This window comes from Stegostoma tigrinum, unplaced genomic scaffold (genome assembly GCF_030684315.1).
Source record: "Stegostoma tigrinum isolate sSteTig4 unplaced genomic scaffold, sSteTig4.hap1 scaffold_111, whole genome shotgun sequence".
NCBI lineage: Eukaryota > Metazoa > Chordata > Chondrichthyes > Orectolobiformes > Stegostomatidae > Stegostoma > Stegostoma tigrinum.
In genome coordinates, this window is record NW_026728062.1 from 312,858 (window position 1) to 329,319 (window position 16,462).

Sequence of the window (16,462 nt, forward strand, 5' to 3'; positions counted from 1 at the left end):
ACCTCCTAAAATCACTGCCTTTGGCTTGACAGGTGGAGGCCAATCAGCCCATCATGCTTGTTCCAGTCAATAAACAGCATGCAGGCAAATCTCCTAATACCGTGTCTTTAGTTTGACATTCCCCTTTTTATTCCAGTTCCATTCTAGTGATATGTTGTTGTTACATAATGCACATCATGATGTAAAGCATAAATATTGAATCCTGGGAGAGTCAATTCTTGTGCAGAAATATCTTGAAACTTATCTGTAGAAATGTTTAACTTGATCTTTTCAATGCCAAAGCAGTTCCACTGCCTAAAGGAGATGGGAGTTCTGCAATATTATTAACTTTTTGTTGAGTGGAACGGCAAATTCAAATGCTACAGCACATTGTTGCACTTACGCGCGCATAAATCCCGAGCTTCCTTTTCATTATTTAGTATCTGCAGCACTTTTTAGACTTTGAAACACTTTCAAATCATTTGTGAGTCAGAATCCAATATCAGTTGATGACTGAATGAGATGTTCTGAAATGCAGGCCAGATTGTACACTGAAAGACTAAGTGCTACAAGGGCAAGCTACAGTCTGCTCGAGGTCACACCAAAGCGACTTCTCAATTTTTTTTTCTTTGAATAGTGTGTCCTATTTAACATTTATGCTGGCAGCGCCTCTCAATATATGAATGTAATATGATCCTGCCGACTCAACAGTTTTGATAGGAATCATAATTTTACTGAATTATGCGCTGTTGAATGGTCTTTCATCATGTTGTAATCAGTCAAACACAATATCAAAATGAAGGTCTTGAACTACACTTGATATACAAATAGGCCGGATTACTCTCATCTTCAAGATGAAGACTGTCGAGCACCAAGACTTCGTTATGTGTTTATGTACATCGAAGGCGTTAGTGGTGATTTCTACTTTAGAAGCTTATCTTATTGCCATTTGAGGTATGCCAGCAATGACAAAAGCCTTTGCAAGCCCTTGAAGCTCATTCGTCTGATACAAGAACTCTGCAATCATGAGAAGCGATTGTATTTTGAATGGTCTGCGCTGTTTTCCCTTTAGCTCTGTCACACTCTAGGCTGGCTGGCTCCTTAAAGATCTTTCAGTAAAGATGCCGTGTTTTCCTCGGGATCTGTTTCAGTTGCAATTATCAGCCAATCTCCTGCGAGGTCCTTGTTGCCACGATCCTCTCAAAGCGGATTGAAACTTCGTTACAAATCCGCAAATGACAACAGAGACCAGTGACAGGGGAGAAAGAGGTTTCATTGTTTTCTTCAGTTGCACCGAGGGCAGTGGAATTCTGGAAGCTTCTCCTTCGAAACGCTGCAGCAGGTGATATTTTCAAGACTGAGGTTATCTGTCAGGTAAGAGTTTTCAAAGATATTGAACTAGTTAACACAGATGATGTTAAAGTACCAATCAGTCAGACACCGGGATCGAATGGTCACTCCGTGTTTCAATGGGCATTAGAATGTGAACAATAGGAAAACGTGGATACTGAAAATGATTCATGAATGGACCACCATGAAATGAGGCAGTCCGGTGACTGTATTCCACTGCCAGGGGCCTGTATAATGTGGCATTGGGCTTTCACTCCTCAGGAGTTGCTGGACAATGACCTGGTAGATATGCTAGTCCCAGCAGAACTGTTTGTTGTCCACCGAACTGGGATCCCGGGGTTGTTAGATCCTGAGTTGGCCTTAGTGAGTGGCACAGTGGTTAGCATTGCTGCCTCACAGCGCCAAGGACCCATGTTTGATTCCACCCTCAGTCTGTGCGGAGTTTGCACATTCTCCCTGTGTCTGCGTGGGTTTCCTCTGGGTGCTCCGGTTTCCTCCTACAGTCCAAAGATGTGCAGGCTTGGTGGATTGGCCATACTAAATTGCCCGTAGTGTTCAGGGATGTGTAGACTAGGTGTGTTATTGGGGATGGGTCTGGGTGGGTTGCTCTGAGGGTCAGTGTGGACATGTTGGGCGGAAGGGCCTGTTTTCACACTGGAGACATTCTCTGAAAGAGTTATGGATGGAGAGAGATCAGGGAGGCTAGCCTGGGCGATGAGTCCGTCAGCGGTGTAAGTGGGGAGAGGGCGGACTTGTTGGATTTTGAAGGCCAGATGGGAATGTAGGAAGCAGGTTGGGTGGACAAGATCATAAAGTAGGGGGAAATGGCCTCTGTTGCATACAGGGTACAAGAAGTAATCTTCTTCCTCCTTTCCTTTTCACCAAAGCTGGTGATAAACAGCTTGCTGACCCTACTCCTGATCAGTGTATATTTTTATGCTCAGAAGTACTATCACCCACGGCTGAGTGATTTTTCCACCACCAAATCACTTTAACTTTTGTTTTGTTTTCCTTTTTAAACAGTAACCACCACTAGTAAAAGATGTTTACATTTAGATGTTTACATTGCCGAGGCCATTGAGGAAAATGCAAACTATCAACAAGTGTGGAGGTAGGGAGCAAGGGAAGGAACAAAAGCAGAATGGAGTTTTTGGGGGAGATAAAGCAGCATCTCCCCTGCAGTGCCCACCTCTCTCTAAAGGCACTGAGAGTATTGTTGGACATTGCGAGCTCCCTCTCCAAGGGGACCTGGATGGCCAGTATAGAAAGGATGGAGGGCCTGAGTCAAGTTACAGTTGGCCACTGAAGGGCTTCAGTAGGTCTAAGAGCAGGTAGTCTATTGGGTCCTCACTGACCACCCTGCCCACCCTCAAACCTCCACCAATAAGATGGGGACCAGGTTGGGATGGGTGGGAAGGCAATGGACTAGCCACTTGACATATCTTTTGGAAATTGCTTCCCTCCAAAAATATGCTGTCTAGAAGATGTGGACTGTAAAATTCAGCCCATTAATTGAGCTAGTAAACCAATCCTCCAACATAATTCGTTCAGTGATTGATGACTGAGAGGTGTGGTGCTAAGGCAGAATTTATTAATGACAGCTGTTGGCCTTATTGTTAGCTGTGGCTCAGTCTGTAACACTTTTGACTCTAATTCAGAAGGTTACAAGTCCAAGCTCCACTTCACACACTTGGTTAAGAAAGTCCATGCTGATACTGCTGGCCTGGACTGAGGGCAGGTCCCAGGACACTGAGGTATATCAGGGGCTAATTAACTGGGTGTGGGTTGCGGGGAGCCTGCTGTGCTTGGGCTGGGGTCCTAGGCCACGTGTGACACTGGGGCCTACAGATTACTGCCCCTGCCCCTGGCCAAGTGAGTGCTGCATTGTCTCTTGAAACAAGATGTTTAAACCAGAGAGGATGATAATGGTACGATGTGTGAGCTGGCACACAGCACCATGATGACCAGTGGCTACTACAGCCTGGCACAAATAGCAATCCACAACATCACTTGGCAGGTTCATGTGCCTCCTGTGCTCGAACTTGCTTCTGAAGGATTGGCCTTTTCAGCCAATTAGCAAAGGTTCATCACAGGGAAACCTCATGCCTCCAATAGGCTGTTGCTGTACATCGATTATCCCCTATGGATGGGTTGGGCACCATGTTATTTCTGACAAGATTGTGAGGCAGTGCACTATGCATCTTTTCCTTGGTTGTCTCACTCAGACCATATGGGAATATCCACTGCTAATGTAACTTAATTGTGCAGCCCAGTATTGGATGTGATGAATTGCCTGGAGCAGGCTGAGAGTGGGGGGAAAGCTGTAAACTTAGCTGAGCTTGTACAATCTGGACTGGAGCCAAAGGAAAATTGGTAGGAAGATACGATACCTCAGTTGCTAAAGATATTGTAAATGTTCCATGTGAAGTGTCAGACAGGAAATAGGGAAGACAACTTTATCTTCAATCATAAAGTAGATTTTAAAGAAGATTACAAAATCACAGTGAAAGGTGAAGGCCCACAGTGCCGGGCAACGACAAGGTAGATGTTCGTCTAAGAGATTAATTGGTTCATACACCCGGACAAACTAAGAATTTATATCAGAAGCAGGTTTACCTATAGAATAGAATGATGCAGCACAACAGGAAGCTATTCAGCCCATCATGCACTGCTGGCTCTTTATATGAGCTGTGTAATTAGACCCACATGTGCTGTTCTGACCCCAGAGCCCTGCTGTTTTATTCTTTTTGTGTGTTTGCCCAATTCCAGTGACAGTTATGATAAAATCAGCTTTCATTACGTTCGGGGTAGTATCCTAGACCCAACCATCTTCCGCTGCTTCATCAATCACCTTCCCTCCCTCATATGGTCAGAAGTGGGGATGTTCGCTAATGGTTGTACAATGTTCAGCACCATTCGTGACTCCTTGGGTATGGAAACAGTCCATGGTCAAATGCAACAAGACCAAGTAAAACATTCAGACTTGGGCTGATAAATGGCAAGACAAAATCTAAGTTTTTCCCCTTGATATACAGTGACACATTCAACCCCCACTACCAACAACTTAGTGACTATTGGTAACTAGAAATTGAACTGGATGAATAAATACCATGGCTCCAAGCACAAGTCAGAGGCTGGGTATTCTAGAGCAGACAATCCACATCCTCAACGCCATCAGCTAACAATAAATCAGGAAAGTAAAGTAATATTCTCCACTTGCCTGGATGGGTGCGGTTCCAACAACACCCAGGAAGCTCGACACTATCCAGCACAAAGCACCCCACTTGATTGGCACCTCGTCAACCATTGCAAACGTTCACTCTCTTCACCATCGCCACAGAGACAGTGGCTTGTACCTGCTACAAGATGCCCTGCAGCAACTTGCCAAGACTCCTGAGACTGCACCTTCCAAGTTGCACCTTATATATCTAGAAGGAGAAGAGCAGCAGATATATGGGAACACCACCACCTGCAAGTTCCCCTCCAAGCCTGTCACCAATCTGACTTGGAAATTTATCTCTGTTCCTTCACTGTCACTGGGTTAAAATCCCGGAACTCCCTTCGCAGTAGCTCTGTGAGTGTCTCTACCCGTGATGTTCAGGAAAGCAGCTCACTACCATCTTCTCCAGGGAAATTAGGGATGGGGAGTAATTGTTGGTCCTACCAGCGATGCCCATACCCTGTGAATAAATAAATAAAGTAAATTTAAAACATTAAGGCAGTTAATTCTAGTTCATAATAACTTTGTTGAAAACCAACCACCTCACATTCCCTTCCTGCAGATTTTGTTGATTACGTCAAATCTGTGACCTCTGTTAAGGGTTTCTTACAAAGTTTAAATATTGAAGTTGACCAATGGGCCTCAAATATTTATCTTCTGCTACCTTGCTTCTGATACTGGTACCCATCTCGACAACAAGTGGACCAGTGGCTAAAGAATAAATCTATGTATTTATATAGCTGCTTTCACAACCTCAGGCTGTTTCATAGCATGTTCCAGGTAATTAATGACTTTTGAAGTGTAGTTGTTGTTGTAATGTAGCCAAGTCATGGACAACAATTCCTCATTAACAACAGTGTGATCATGATGGTTAGTTTGCTTTAAAGATATTGGTTAAAGGAAACATAGTGGCCAGGGATAATTAATTCCATCGGAGAGTCGGTATGTGGGTGTCCAAAAAGCAAGTCTAACAGACTCTGGAGATTCCTCGTCCAAGCGCACCCAGTGCCTGATGTACATTACCAGCATAAGGAAGTGATACCACAGATAACCACTGTCCCTACCAAGTCCAACCATCACCATACCCTGACTCCCCATTGGCCTGGGATTTCCTTGTTGATACTTGGACTCAGGTGGGTGCAGCACCAACATCTGCCACTTCTTCCAATGGTGCTGATGGGCAGTAGAGAGCTACCAAGATCCCATTGGCTGGCAGCCCTCAAGGACAATATTTCCACTCACAGCGTCCTTGGGCGTGTCGATGGTGTCCACTTCATTGCCTGATGGGCACTTTATACAGCAGGTTTCCCCAGTAGAGGTGCCTGAACTTCTGTCTGTTCTCCAGATCTGGGGACTGAGACCCCTGTTGCACATATTAAATTCTACCTGACGCTTTAATTTTAATTCATTGGCTGCACGGCTGTTTGAGATGTCCTGTGGAATGAAAGGCACATAGGTGCCTTTCAGCTATCTAAACTCAAATGAGATATGTGTGTGGCTTGGGAAGCTTTGTAAATGCCAGCTATTACTACTCGGTACAAAAATATTACCCCATTTTTGTTCTTCCTTTGTGGGATACATTTGACTGAATGTGGTAATGGAAGTATTGGAGTAAAATTATGGGCAGATTGTGCACTGCATTAATTATTCTGATGGCATGCCTGTTACCCAGTGTGTTTATGATGATGGCATATGGTCTATGCACTGGTTTAAAAGCTCTGCTTGTACTTGACAACTTAAGGGAGAATTTGTAGCATTGATCTATTGAATATTTGATTTCATCTGCCAACTTTAGCAATTAATCACAATGATATAACTGTTTCCAACGACCTCTCTGTCTTAAATGCAAAAGTTAATAACTTGAGGAGTATTCTGTTAGACTCTGTTGGGACTGAGCCAGTGAATTACAGATGTTTGGTTTAATTAAATCACTGTTTGCACTGGATTATTGCTGGAGCAAATCCAACTAACCATTTTAAATAACCTAATAATCTGGGGTTTCCTGTTTCATCTGTCTGCCAGTGAGCTGATGGGAGATGAAATAAAACCATAAAATCACAAGAAATGGCAGCAAGAGTTGGTTATTCAACTCTTCCGGTCAGTAAGATCATGGATGATCTGGTGGTGGCCTGAACTCCAATTTCCTTCCTGACCCCCTCAGTATCCCTTGTCTCCCTTATTAGAGGAAACATCTCTCTAAGCAAACCTTGAATATCAATGACACAGCCTTGACTGCTGTCTGGGAGAGATAATTACTAAGAGTAATGACCCTTGGAGACAAAAAACTTATCTTCCCCTCCATCCAAAATGGGAAACTCCCCGTTTTATGTCTGTGCTGCCTGTTTTCAGATTCTTGCATGAGGGGAATCCTTATCTCGGCATCCACCCAGTCACACTCACTTAAAGTCCTTTAGATTCCAACAAGGGGACTTCTTGTGCTTCTAAATTCCAATGAGTATAAGCCCAACCTGCTCCAACTTTCCTTGTAAGACAATCCATTTATCCCAGGGATAATAGGAACTACAGATGCTGGAGAATCCGATATAACAAGGTGTAGAGCTGGATGAACACAGCAGGCAAAGCAGCATCGTAGGAGCAGGAAGACTGATGTTTCAGGCCTAGACCCTTCATCAGAAAACGGTCTCGGCCTGAAACGTCGGCCTTCCTGCTCTTGTGATGCTGCTTGGTCTACTGTGTTCATCCAGCTGTATGCCATTTATCCCAGGATTCAGCCTAGAAAACCTTGTCTGAACTGCTTTCAGCGCAAGTATATTTTCTTTCAGGAAGAACAGTGGAAACTGTACCTAGTAATGCCCCGTATAGCTGCAGCAAGTCATCCTTCTTTTTATTTTTCAACCTCCTTCCAATAACAGCCAACATCCCATTTCCCTTCCCCAAGACTTGCTGTAGCTACATGATAACGTTTTGTGATTCATGCACAGTGACATCCAGAGCACCCTGAAACATGGCATTCTGCAGACACTCTCCATTTGAATAATCTGCTTCTCCACACTTCCTGCCAAACTGGACAACCTCACATTTTCAAACATTACACGTCATCTACCAAATATTTTGCCTGCTCATTTAACCCATCGATATCACTTAACACACTCTCTTTGGACTGTCCTCATTCAGAGACAGCAAGAACTGCAGATGCTGGAGCCAGAGGTAACACAGCGTGGAGCTGGAGAGTATCAGAGAGGGGAAGTGAAGAAGGGTGTTCCTAATGACTGGAGATTGCAGAACCAAAGGTCACAGACTAAGGATACACAGTAGAACGAAGATGAGGAGAAATGTCTTCGCCAAGAGAATGGTGAGCCAGTGGAATTTTCTATCATTGAATATTTTAAAGACAGAGTTAGATATTGTTCTTCGAGCTAAAGAGATCAAAGAATATGGGGAGAAAGCAGGAACAGGAATGAGCAGGCATGCTCATATTTAATGGTGGAGCAGGCTCAAGAACTGAATGGCCTACTCCCAGTCCAATTTTCTCTGTTTCTATGTTAAATTGGGAAAGGGGAATGGATAATCCGGTAGTTAATTAATCATTGCTTTAAGCATAAAATTAAACGGAACATTTATAACTCACTGACCTAGTTCCAAACACATATAAATAGGATTCAGACTTGATTGATATTCCCCAATAAGGACAAACCAAAGTGCTTTGAAACAGACAAAGTGTAGTCACTGCTGTAACATAGAGAATGTATTTACATAAGTTCCTACAAACAGTAAATTTACTTACATGAACTCCCACAAACTGTAATGTGATAATGACCTGATAATCACTTTTAGCAATGTTGATTCCAGTGAGATCTCACCTGTTTTTCCTCTAAAGAATACCATGTGATTTTTTTAACTTCCACCTGGGAGAGCAAACAAAGGTACAGATTTATCACCAATGCAGCACAGCAGGACAGGAAATGAGAATTGTTACGATTCCAGCTGCTTCAGCAAGTGGAATAGTCAAACCCCAGAATAAAACCTGCCTCGCTAGATCTTTTTCCCCTTTGTCAAACCTTGTGGTCTTTCACTGAAACATAAGCACATCAGACTACAGATTAGATTTTACCAATAAAACAGAAGTTTATTACATTGAAGAAATAAAATAAACCAAAATATCAAATATAGCAGTTTCAAAAATTTCAGAACACATTGCAAAAGAAAGTTACCCATGAGAACTTTCCCCTTGACTACTCACAAACTTAAAGCTTAGCCTTCCTCAGTTTTTTCATAGTCTGCAGAATTCTAACAAAATACTTTAACTGTTCTAAACAAGAGAGAGAAGTTACAGAGACAGAGACTGCATTGTTTTAAATGACAAAGGAAATGCTTTTGTAAAGCGCAAAAAGTGTAGCAATGAGATAAGTACAGGAATAAAAGATGGATCCAGAAAAGGTGTGAATGCTTTCAACAGTTCCATTACCAGCAGCTTTCCAATACAGCCGAAGACAACATGTTGCTTTATTCTGAATAATATGCACTGAGAAACCTCAGCCAAGATTGCTTCTCAGTGAATCAGCCATGAAACTCTCTGAGGAATACTACAATATGATCAGTGTTACTGCTGTGGAATGCCTACTGAATGTTTAATGTTTAACCACACATCCATAAGGCAGCCCCACAGTCAGTGCACCATCCCTTTACTACCATACTACATGGGCTAGATATAGCTTTCACCTCAGTGGGCAAGAACTTAAATCCAAAAACCTTACAACTCAAGAAATAAATAGTGTTAAAAACCAAAAGAACTGTGGATGCTGTAAATAAGAGACAAAAAACAGAAGTTGCTGAAAAAGCTCAGCCGGTCTGGGCAGCATTTGTGAAGAGAAATCAAAGTTAAGGCTTCAGGTCCGGTCACCTTTCCTCTGAAATAAATAGTATTACTCACTGATGTATAGCTGACAGTAAAATTCGGCCTTTTTCTCTCCATAGATTCTGCCAGGCCTGTTGAGTTTCTCCAGCGCTTGCTGTTATTTCAGATTTCCAGCATTCTCAGTATTACGCTTTCAATGTAGGCGTCAGCTGGCATACCCTTGGAGGCGTTTGTGTCCTGTTTAGACCTCCCCAATATGAAAACATGTATATGGACATGTGGTTATCTTAGGAAACGATGTTGAAGCATTCCCTAGGCAGGGATGTAAGATGTAGCAATTTCCCCAGATCTTTAACTCCTGCAGCGAGGCGCCAAGAAGCTTTGCCTAGATTTCGGAATGGGCTACAACACGGAAAATCTCCTATACTGTCTGTAATGAATATAGTATCCATTGTTAATCAATTCTGGAGAGGGATTCAGGAGATGAGATTTTTATGAGTAAGGCCTGTGCTCAATTGAAGTGCAAAATACTGAGTTTAAATTCCTTTCCTTGTACATTATTTTCATGTAACTGCAAAATGAATTTGAGATTTCCCATGTATACGAATGATAAACATGCAGCTCTGAAGATGTTGAAGAAATTCACTTTATTAAATAGTGCTCCCCATCAATATTTGCGAGTGAAAATGGATTCTAAAGTGAAATTTCATATCCTACTAAAACAGTGCTGTGTCCAAGGGCACAATTAACTTGTATTCAATGCTTGTCTTTGGGCAAATAATGTGCACAACAGAATCATTGGTTGTTTCCCTTCCGGATCAGAAGCACCTCTGTTAGTCCTCTTTCTCTTCTACAATGTCGAAAACTATACAGTCTGCTCCCAACAAAGTTTTTTCATTTATTCTTCTTTTGCTGGTGCTATGATTCCAGCTGCTGTTGTTACAAGCCAGGCCACATCCGAGAATGAAATCTGACTTGATTATCAATTTTTCTTCAATTTAGTGTGGCAGCCTTTCACTGAAACATAAGCACACAAAGCTGCACATTTGGTTTTAACAATAAAACAGTTCATTGCACTCAAGAAAGTAAAATACAATAAAGCAAACCAAACTAACTATATAACACAGTTTGAAAGGTTGCAAAACACAACAAAACAGCATCCCATGTACTCCCTAAAACAGTCACTTTACAGTTACTTAACAATCTGGAGCGGTTTTCTTTCTCTATCAAATCTGCATGTTAGATTTAACTGCTTCTGCTCAGTTTCTGTCCCTCAAATTGTGGGGTCTTCCTCCTTCACCATTCACACAACTGAGAGTTTAGACTTCCTCAGTGTTTTACTAATCCACACGGTTCTCCCCAGACATTCCAGCTCTGGAAGTTTCACTAACTACACCCTTTCACAAAAATAGCTTATTTCCTTAGCCCCTCTGAACAGTCTCCATTTCTAGGATAGATTATACTTGGTTCTGACCCCAGTTGAGTTGAGAGTATGACTTGGAGGGGAACTTGTAGCTGATAGAGTTGCAAACCATGTGCTGCTCATTGCTCCCCCCAGTATCTGGAAACATACGCTGTGCCTCTAAGCTGATCAGTATTGTATCATTTATTGTGTATCCTATTGACTAGTTTGCCCTCCCCAAATGCCTTACTGCACATTCCGGCAGATTAAATTCTATTTGTCCCTTTCTGTTAACCGATCAGCCCATTGTTACTATATTCCAAGTCTGCAGCTTTCTTCCTCTTTATCAACCATGCACTCATTTTTAGTCTATCATCTGCAAATTTTTAATGGTGCCCCCTGCACTTAAGTTTGCTTCTTTGCTATCTACCATGAAAGGGAAAGGACCCAATACTGAACCCTGTGGAATCCCAATAGAAATGACCTTTCAACTACAACTACAGTGAGCATTACCCTTTGTCTGCAGTCACTGAGTTTATTTTGTTCCATTTGCTACTTTCCCTCAGATTCCATCACCACCTTCTGTTTTGACCAATTCATCATGTGGGAACTAGTCCAAAGCCACCTTGAAACCTACGTAAGCTGCATCAAATGCTCTACTCTCCTTGACCCTCTTTAACACCAATTCAAATTGGTGCGGCATAGTGACTCTGTGGTTAGAACTGCTGACTCACAGCACCAGGGATCAGGGTTTGATTCCAGCCTCAGGAGACTGTCTGTGCGGAGTTTGCACACTCTCACCATGTCTGTGTGGGCTTCCTCCAGGTGCTCTGGTTTCCTTCCACAGTCCAAAGATGTGGAGGGTAGGTGGATTGGCCATGCTAAATTGCCTATGCGAAATTACCCATAGTGTGCAGGGACGTGTAGATTAGGTGGATTAGCCATTGGAGATGAAGGGTTACAGGGATAGGATAGGGGATGTGTTGGCTGGGACGCTGTTTGGAGGGTTGGTGTTGACTTGATGGGATGAATCGCCTGCTTGCACCCTGTAGGGATTCTATGAATCATGAAATTCAAATATAGAATCAAGTTCATCAGACACAAATGAAATCAGAAAATCCCAGAACTGCTCAGAAGGTCTGGCAGCGTCTGTGGACAGAGAAACAGAATTAATGTTTCATTAACCTGCCATCAGAAGTCCAAAGATAGGTCCATTGTGCTGAATATTTCCAGCGTGTTTTGGTCTTACTTTAGATTGCCAGCATTTGCAGTATTTTGCTGTTGTACTACCCAGACGTGATCACCCGTGAACAAATCCACACTGAGTGTATTTAATTACAAATCGGTAGTTATTAGGACAAGTGACATAAAGTATTGCCAAAAAGGCAGCTTTCAGGAGGAAAGAGTGAAAATGGAGGGGCATGGGAAGGGAATTCCAGAGATTCGGGCCTAGGCAGCTAAAAGTTGGAGGAGGGGTGATGGTCTAGTGATATTATCGCTGGACTGTTAATCCAGAAACCCAAGTAATGTTTTGGGGACCTGGGTTCGAAACCCACCACGGCAGATGGTAGAATTTGAATTCAATAAATATTTGGAATTAACAATCTAATGATGGCCGTGAATCCATTGTCGATTGTTGGAAAAACCTGTCTAGGTTCACTGATGTCCTTTAGGAAAGAAAACTGCATTCCTTACCTGGTCTGCCCTACATGTGACTCCAGACCCACAGCAATGTGGTTGATTCTTAACTGCCCTCCGGGCAATAAGGGATGGGCAATAAATGCTGCCTGACCCGTGACGCCCTCATCTTGTGAATGAATCAAGAAAAATGCAACAATGTAAAATTAGACAGAGATAGAAGTTACAGAGACAGAGACTGCATTGTTTTAAATGACAAAGGAAATGCTTTTGTAAAGCACAAAAAGTGTAGCAATGAGATAAGTACAGGAATAAAAGATGGATCCAGAAAAGGTGTGAATGCTTTCAACAGTTCCATTACCAGCAGCTTCCCAATACAGCCGAAGGCAACACGTTGCTTTATTCTGAATAATATCCACTGAGAAACCTCGGCCAAGATTGCTTCTCAGTGAATCAGTCATGAAACTCTCTGAGGAATACTACAATATGATCAGTGTTACTGCTGTGGAATGCCTACTGAATGTTTAACGGATATTTTAGTCTCCTGATCAATGGATGTAACAGGGATGCTCTTGAACTCTCCTTGTTCATTCCTCAGTGGAAAATGTTGGGGAAAGAGCACAAGTTTTATACTCTATCAAATCTTCACACCTCGTAATTCTATTATTGGAGCTTCATTCTTGAGACCAGATAGAAGAATGTTTTATTAATATAGATGCTACATAGCCACTAATAAATCTAACAGGAAACTCAGGAGAAGCAACTTTGCCCAGAAAGTGGTTAAAATTTGAACCAGGAAGAGTGGCTGAAATGATAGCACAGATACTTTAAAGAGGAAGCCAGAGGAGCACATGAGGTAAAGGGGATGGTAGGGTTAAAAAGGGGTAGAAAGAGTCTTGTGTGAAACATAGATAACATCATGAGCCTGTTCCTGTACTGCAAGCTCTGTTTGTTAAGCATTGACTTCAGAATTAAGCACAGTCTCTCCAGAAAAGGCGATTGTTTAGAACAGTTAAAGGAATAAGTTGTCTCAGAGTAAGGGTTATTATTTGTGAATCTTTCAGACCCCGAGTATTTTGTTTGAATTCTGCAGACTGTGAAAAAACTGAGGAAGGCTAAGCTTAAGTTTGTGAGTAGTCAAGGGGAAAGTTCTCATGGGTAACTTTCTTTTGCAATGTGTTCTGAAATTTTTGAAACTGCTATATTTGATATTTTGGTTTATTTTATTTCTTCAATGTAATAAACTTCTGTTTTATTGGTAAAATCTAATCTGTAGTCTGATGTGCTTATGTTTCAGTGAAAGACCACAAGGTTTGACAAAGGGGAAAAAGATCGAGCGAGGCAGGTTTTATTCTGGGGTTTGACTATTCCACTTGCTGAAGCGGCTGGAATCGTAACAGTTCTCATTTCTTGTCCTGCTGTGCTGCATTGGTGATAAATCTGTACGTTTCCTGGCTGTAACCGTACCAGGAAGTTCAAGAGTTCAGTGAAATGATGCTTCATTATTAGCATCAACTTCATCAGGAATACACCACACAGAAAACATTTCCCGAATTCGTAGAATGTCTTCGTGGACAAAGTTGGATCAATGGTTGTTTTAAATTTGTTCTCCACTATGGAAAGTGGAGTGTTTCTCATTCGAACTGTGTATTGTGAAATAGTGGTTAGCTGCTGCTAGTTGTAAGTTATTATTTCATTAACATGAGAGTTCAATATTCCAGCCATTGGACCTTGCATTGTTTTCACTAATATTGTGGTTAACTCATGTGTTTCTGTTTAAAGTGGCATTTGATGAATGCTCTTGGACATTGTGCACAGGGAGTAAGCAATTTAAACTCCTTTAAACACTCTACATAGTCACTTAATTCGTTGCATGGGTAAACCTAATGAGAAAATATATGTACTAATTTATATTTGTGTATATAATATTTATACATATAATATTTTATATATTACATATATATAATATTTATATGAATATATTTGTGTTGGTTGCATTACCCGAAACACTACTCGGGTAGTGTCTCCCACCCATCCTCCTCCTCGAAGCAAAAAAAAAAGTTTCTGTGCGACAGAAGGGAACTAGTTTATTTTTTATTCTTTATTTTTAATCAGTCTCTTTGGGAATTTAGAATAATGGGAACGGAGGTCAGGGCAGTTGAATGCTCCTCCTGCAGAATGTGGGAGGTAAGGGTCACCACTAGTGTCCCTGCTGACTACATCTGCGGGAAGTGCACCCAACCCCAGCTCCTTGAAAACCGCGTTAGGGAACTGGAGCTGGAGCTCACAGGGACTGGCCCCGCAGCCATGTCCCGCGCACTGTCCCGCTCACAGCGTACTGCCCCCAGCAGCCCTGACCCGCTCACAGGGACTGGCCCCCGCAGCCCTGACCCGCTCACAGTGACTTGCACCCCGCAGTCCTGTCCCGCTCACCGCGTACTGCCCCCCGCAGACGTGTCCCGCTCACAGGGCCTGGGCCCTGCAGCCCTGTCCCGCTCACAGGGCCTGGGCCCTGCAGCCCTGTCCCGCACACAGCGTACTGGCCCCCGCAGCCGTGTCCCACTCACAGGGACTGTCCCCCGCAGCCCTGAGCCGCTCACAGGGACTGTCCCCCGCAGCCCTGAGCCGCTCACAGGGACTGTCTCCCGCAGCCCTGACCCGCTCACAGGGACTGGCCCCCGCAGCCCTCGCCCGCCACAGGGACTGGCCCCCGCAGCCCTGACCCGCTCACAGGGACTGGCCCCCGCAGCCCTGACCCGCTCACAGGGACTGGCCCCCGCAGCCCTGACCCCCTGACAGCTATTTGCCACCGCAGCCCTCACCTGCTCACAGGGACTGGCCCCCGCAGCCATGACCCGATCACAGGCACTGTCCCCCGCAGCCCTGTCCCGCTGACATGGTCTGGCCCCCGCAGCCCTGTCCCGCCACAGGGACTGGCCCCCGCAGCCCTGACCCGCTCACAGGGACTGTCCCCCGCAGATCTGACCCGCTCACAGGGACTGTCCCCCGCTGCCCTGACCCGCTCACAGGGACTGTCCCCCGCAGCCCTGACCCGCTCACAGGGCCTGTCCCCCGCAGCACTGTCCCGCTCACAGGGACTGGCCCCCGCAGCCCTGTCCCGCTCACAGGGACTGGCCCCCGCATCCATGTCCCGCTCAGGGGACAGGCCCCCGCAGCCCTGTCCCGCTCACAGGGACTGGCCGCCGCAGCCCGACCCGCTCACAGGGACTGGCCCCTGCAGCCCTGTCGTGCTGACATGGATTTGCCCCCTGCAGCCCTCTCCCGCTCACAGCGACTTGCCCCCCGCAGCCCTTACCCGCTCACAGCGACTTGCCCCCCGCAGGCCTTACCCGCTCACAGCGACTTGCCCCCCGCAGGCCTTACCCGCTCACAGCGACTTGCCCCCCGCAGCCCTGACCCGCTCTCAGCGACTTGCCCCCCGCAGCCCTGTCGCACTCACAGGGACCGGCCCCCGCAGCCCTGACCCGCTCACAGGGACCGGCCCCCGCAGCCCTGACCCGCTCACAGGGACTGGCCCCCGCAGCCCTGACCCGCTCACAGGGACCGGTCCCCGCAGCCCTGACCCGCTCACAGGGACCTGCCCCCGCAGCCCTGACCCGCTCACAGGGACCGGCCCCCGCAGCCCTGTCCCGCTCACAGGGACCGGCCCCCGCAGCCCTGACCCCCTCACAGGGACCGGCCTCCGCAGCCCTGACCCGCTCACAGCGTCTTGCCTCCCATCCCTCTTACACAGGTCACCCCTTGCTCAGAAATGGTCCCAATTATCCATGAACCGGAAATCCAGCCCCCTGTGCCAGCTCCTTAACCATGCATTTTCATCTCACCTATCTTTCTCTGACTTAACTCACTAACATGTGGCACTTGTGGTAACCCATAAATTATTACCCTCTCGGTCCTGCCTTTCAGCCTCTTTGCTAACTCCTTGTACACAGTTCGCAGGATGTCATCCCTCTTTCTGCCTATGTCATTGGTACCAACGTGCACAGTGGCCTCTGGCTGCTCACCCTCCCCCTTAAGAATTTCTGGCACCCAATCA

At 44.9% G+C, this 16,462-nt stretch overlaps 1 protein-coding gene across 1 annotated transcript in view; it reads left to right on the plus strand.

Moving 5' to 3' along the window:
- Positions 1-16,462, plus strand: part of LOC132207614 (uncharacterized) — a 318,527-nt gene that overhangs the window by 52,316 nt on the left and 249,749 nt on the right. The window contains exon 2 of the mRNA XM_059643558.1: positions 7,685-7,862. Within this exon, the coding sequence (XP_059499541.1) occupies positions 7,776-7,862 (87 nt within the window). The 5' untranslated portion in view covers positions 7,685-7,775. The remainder of the gene's footprint in view (positions 1-7,684; positions 7,863-16,462) is intronic.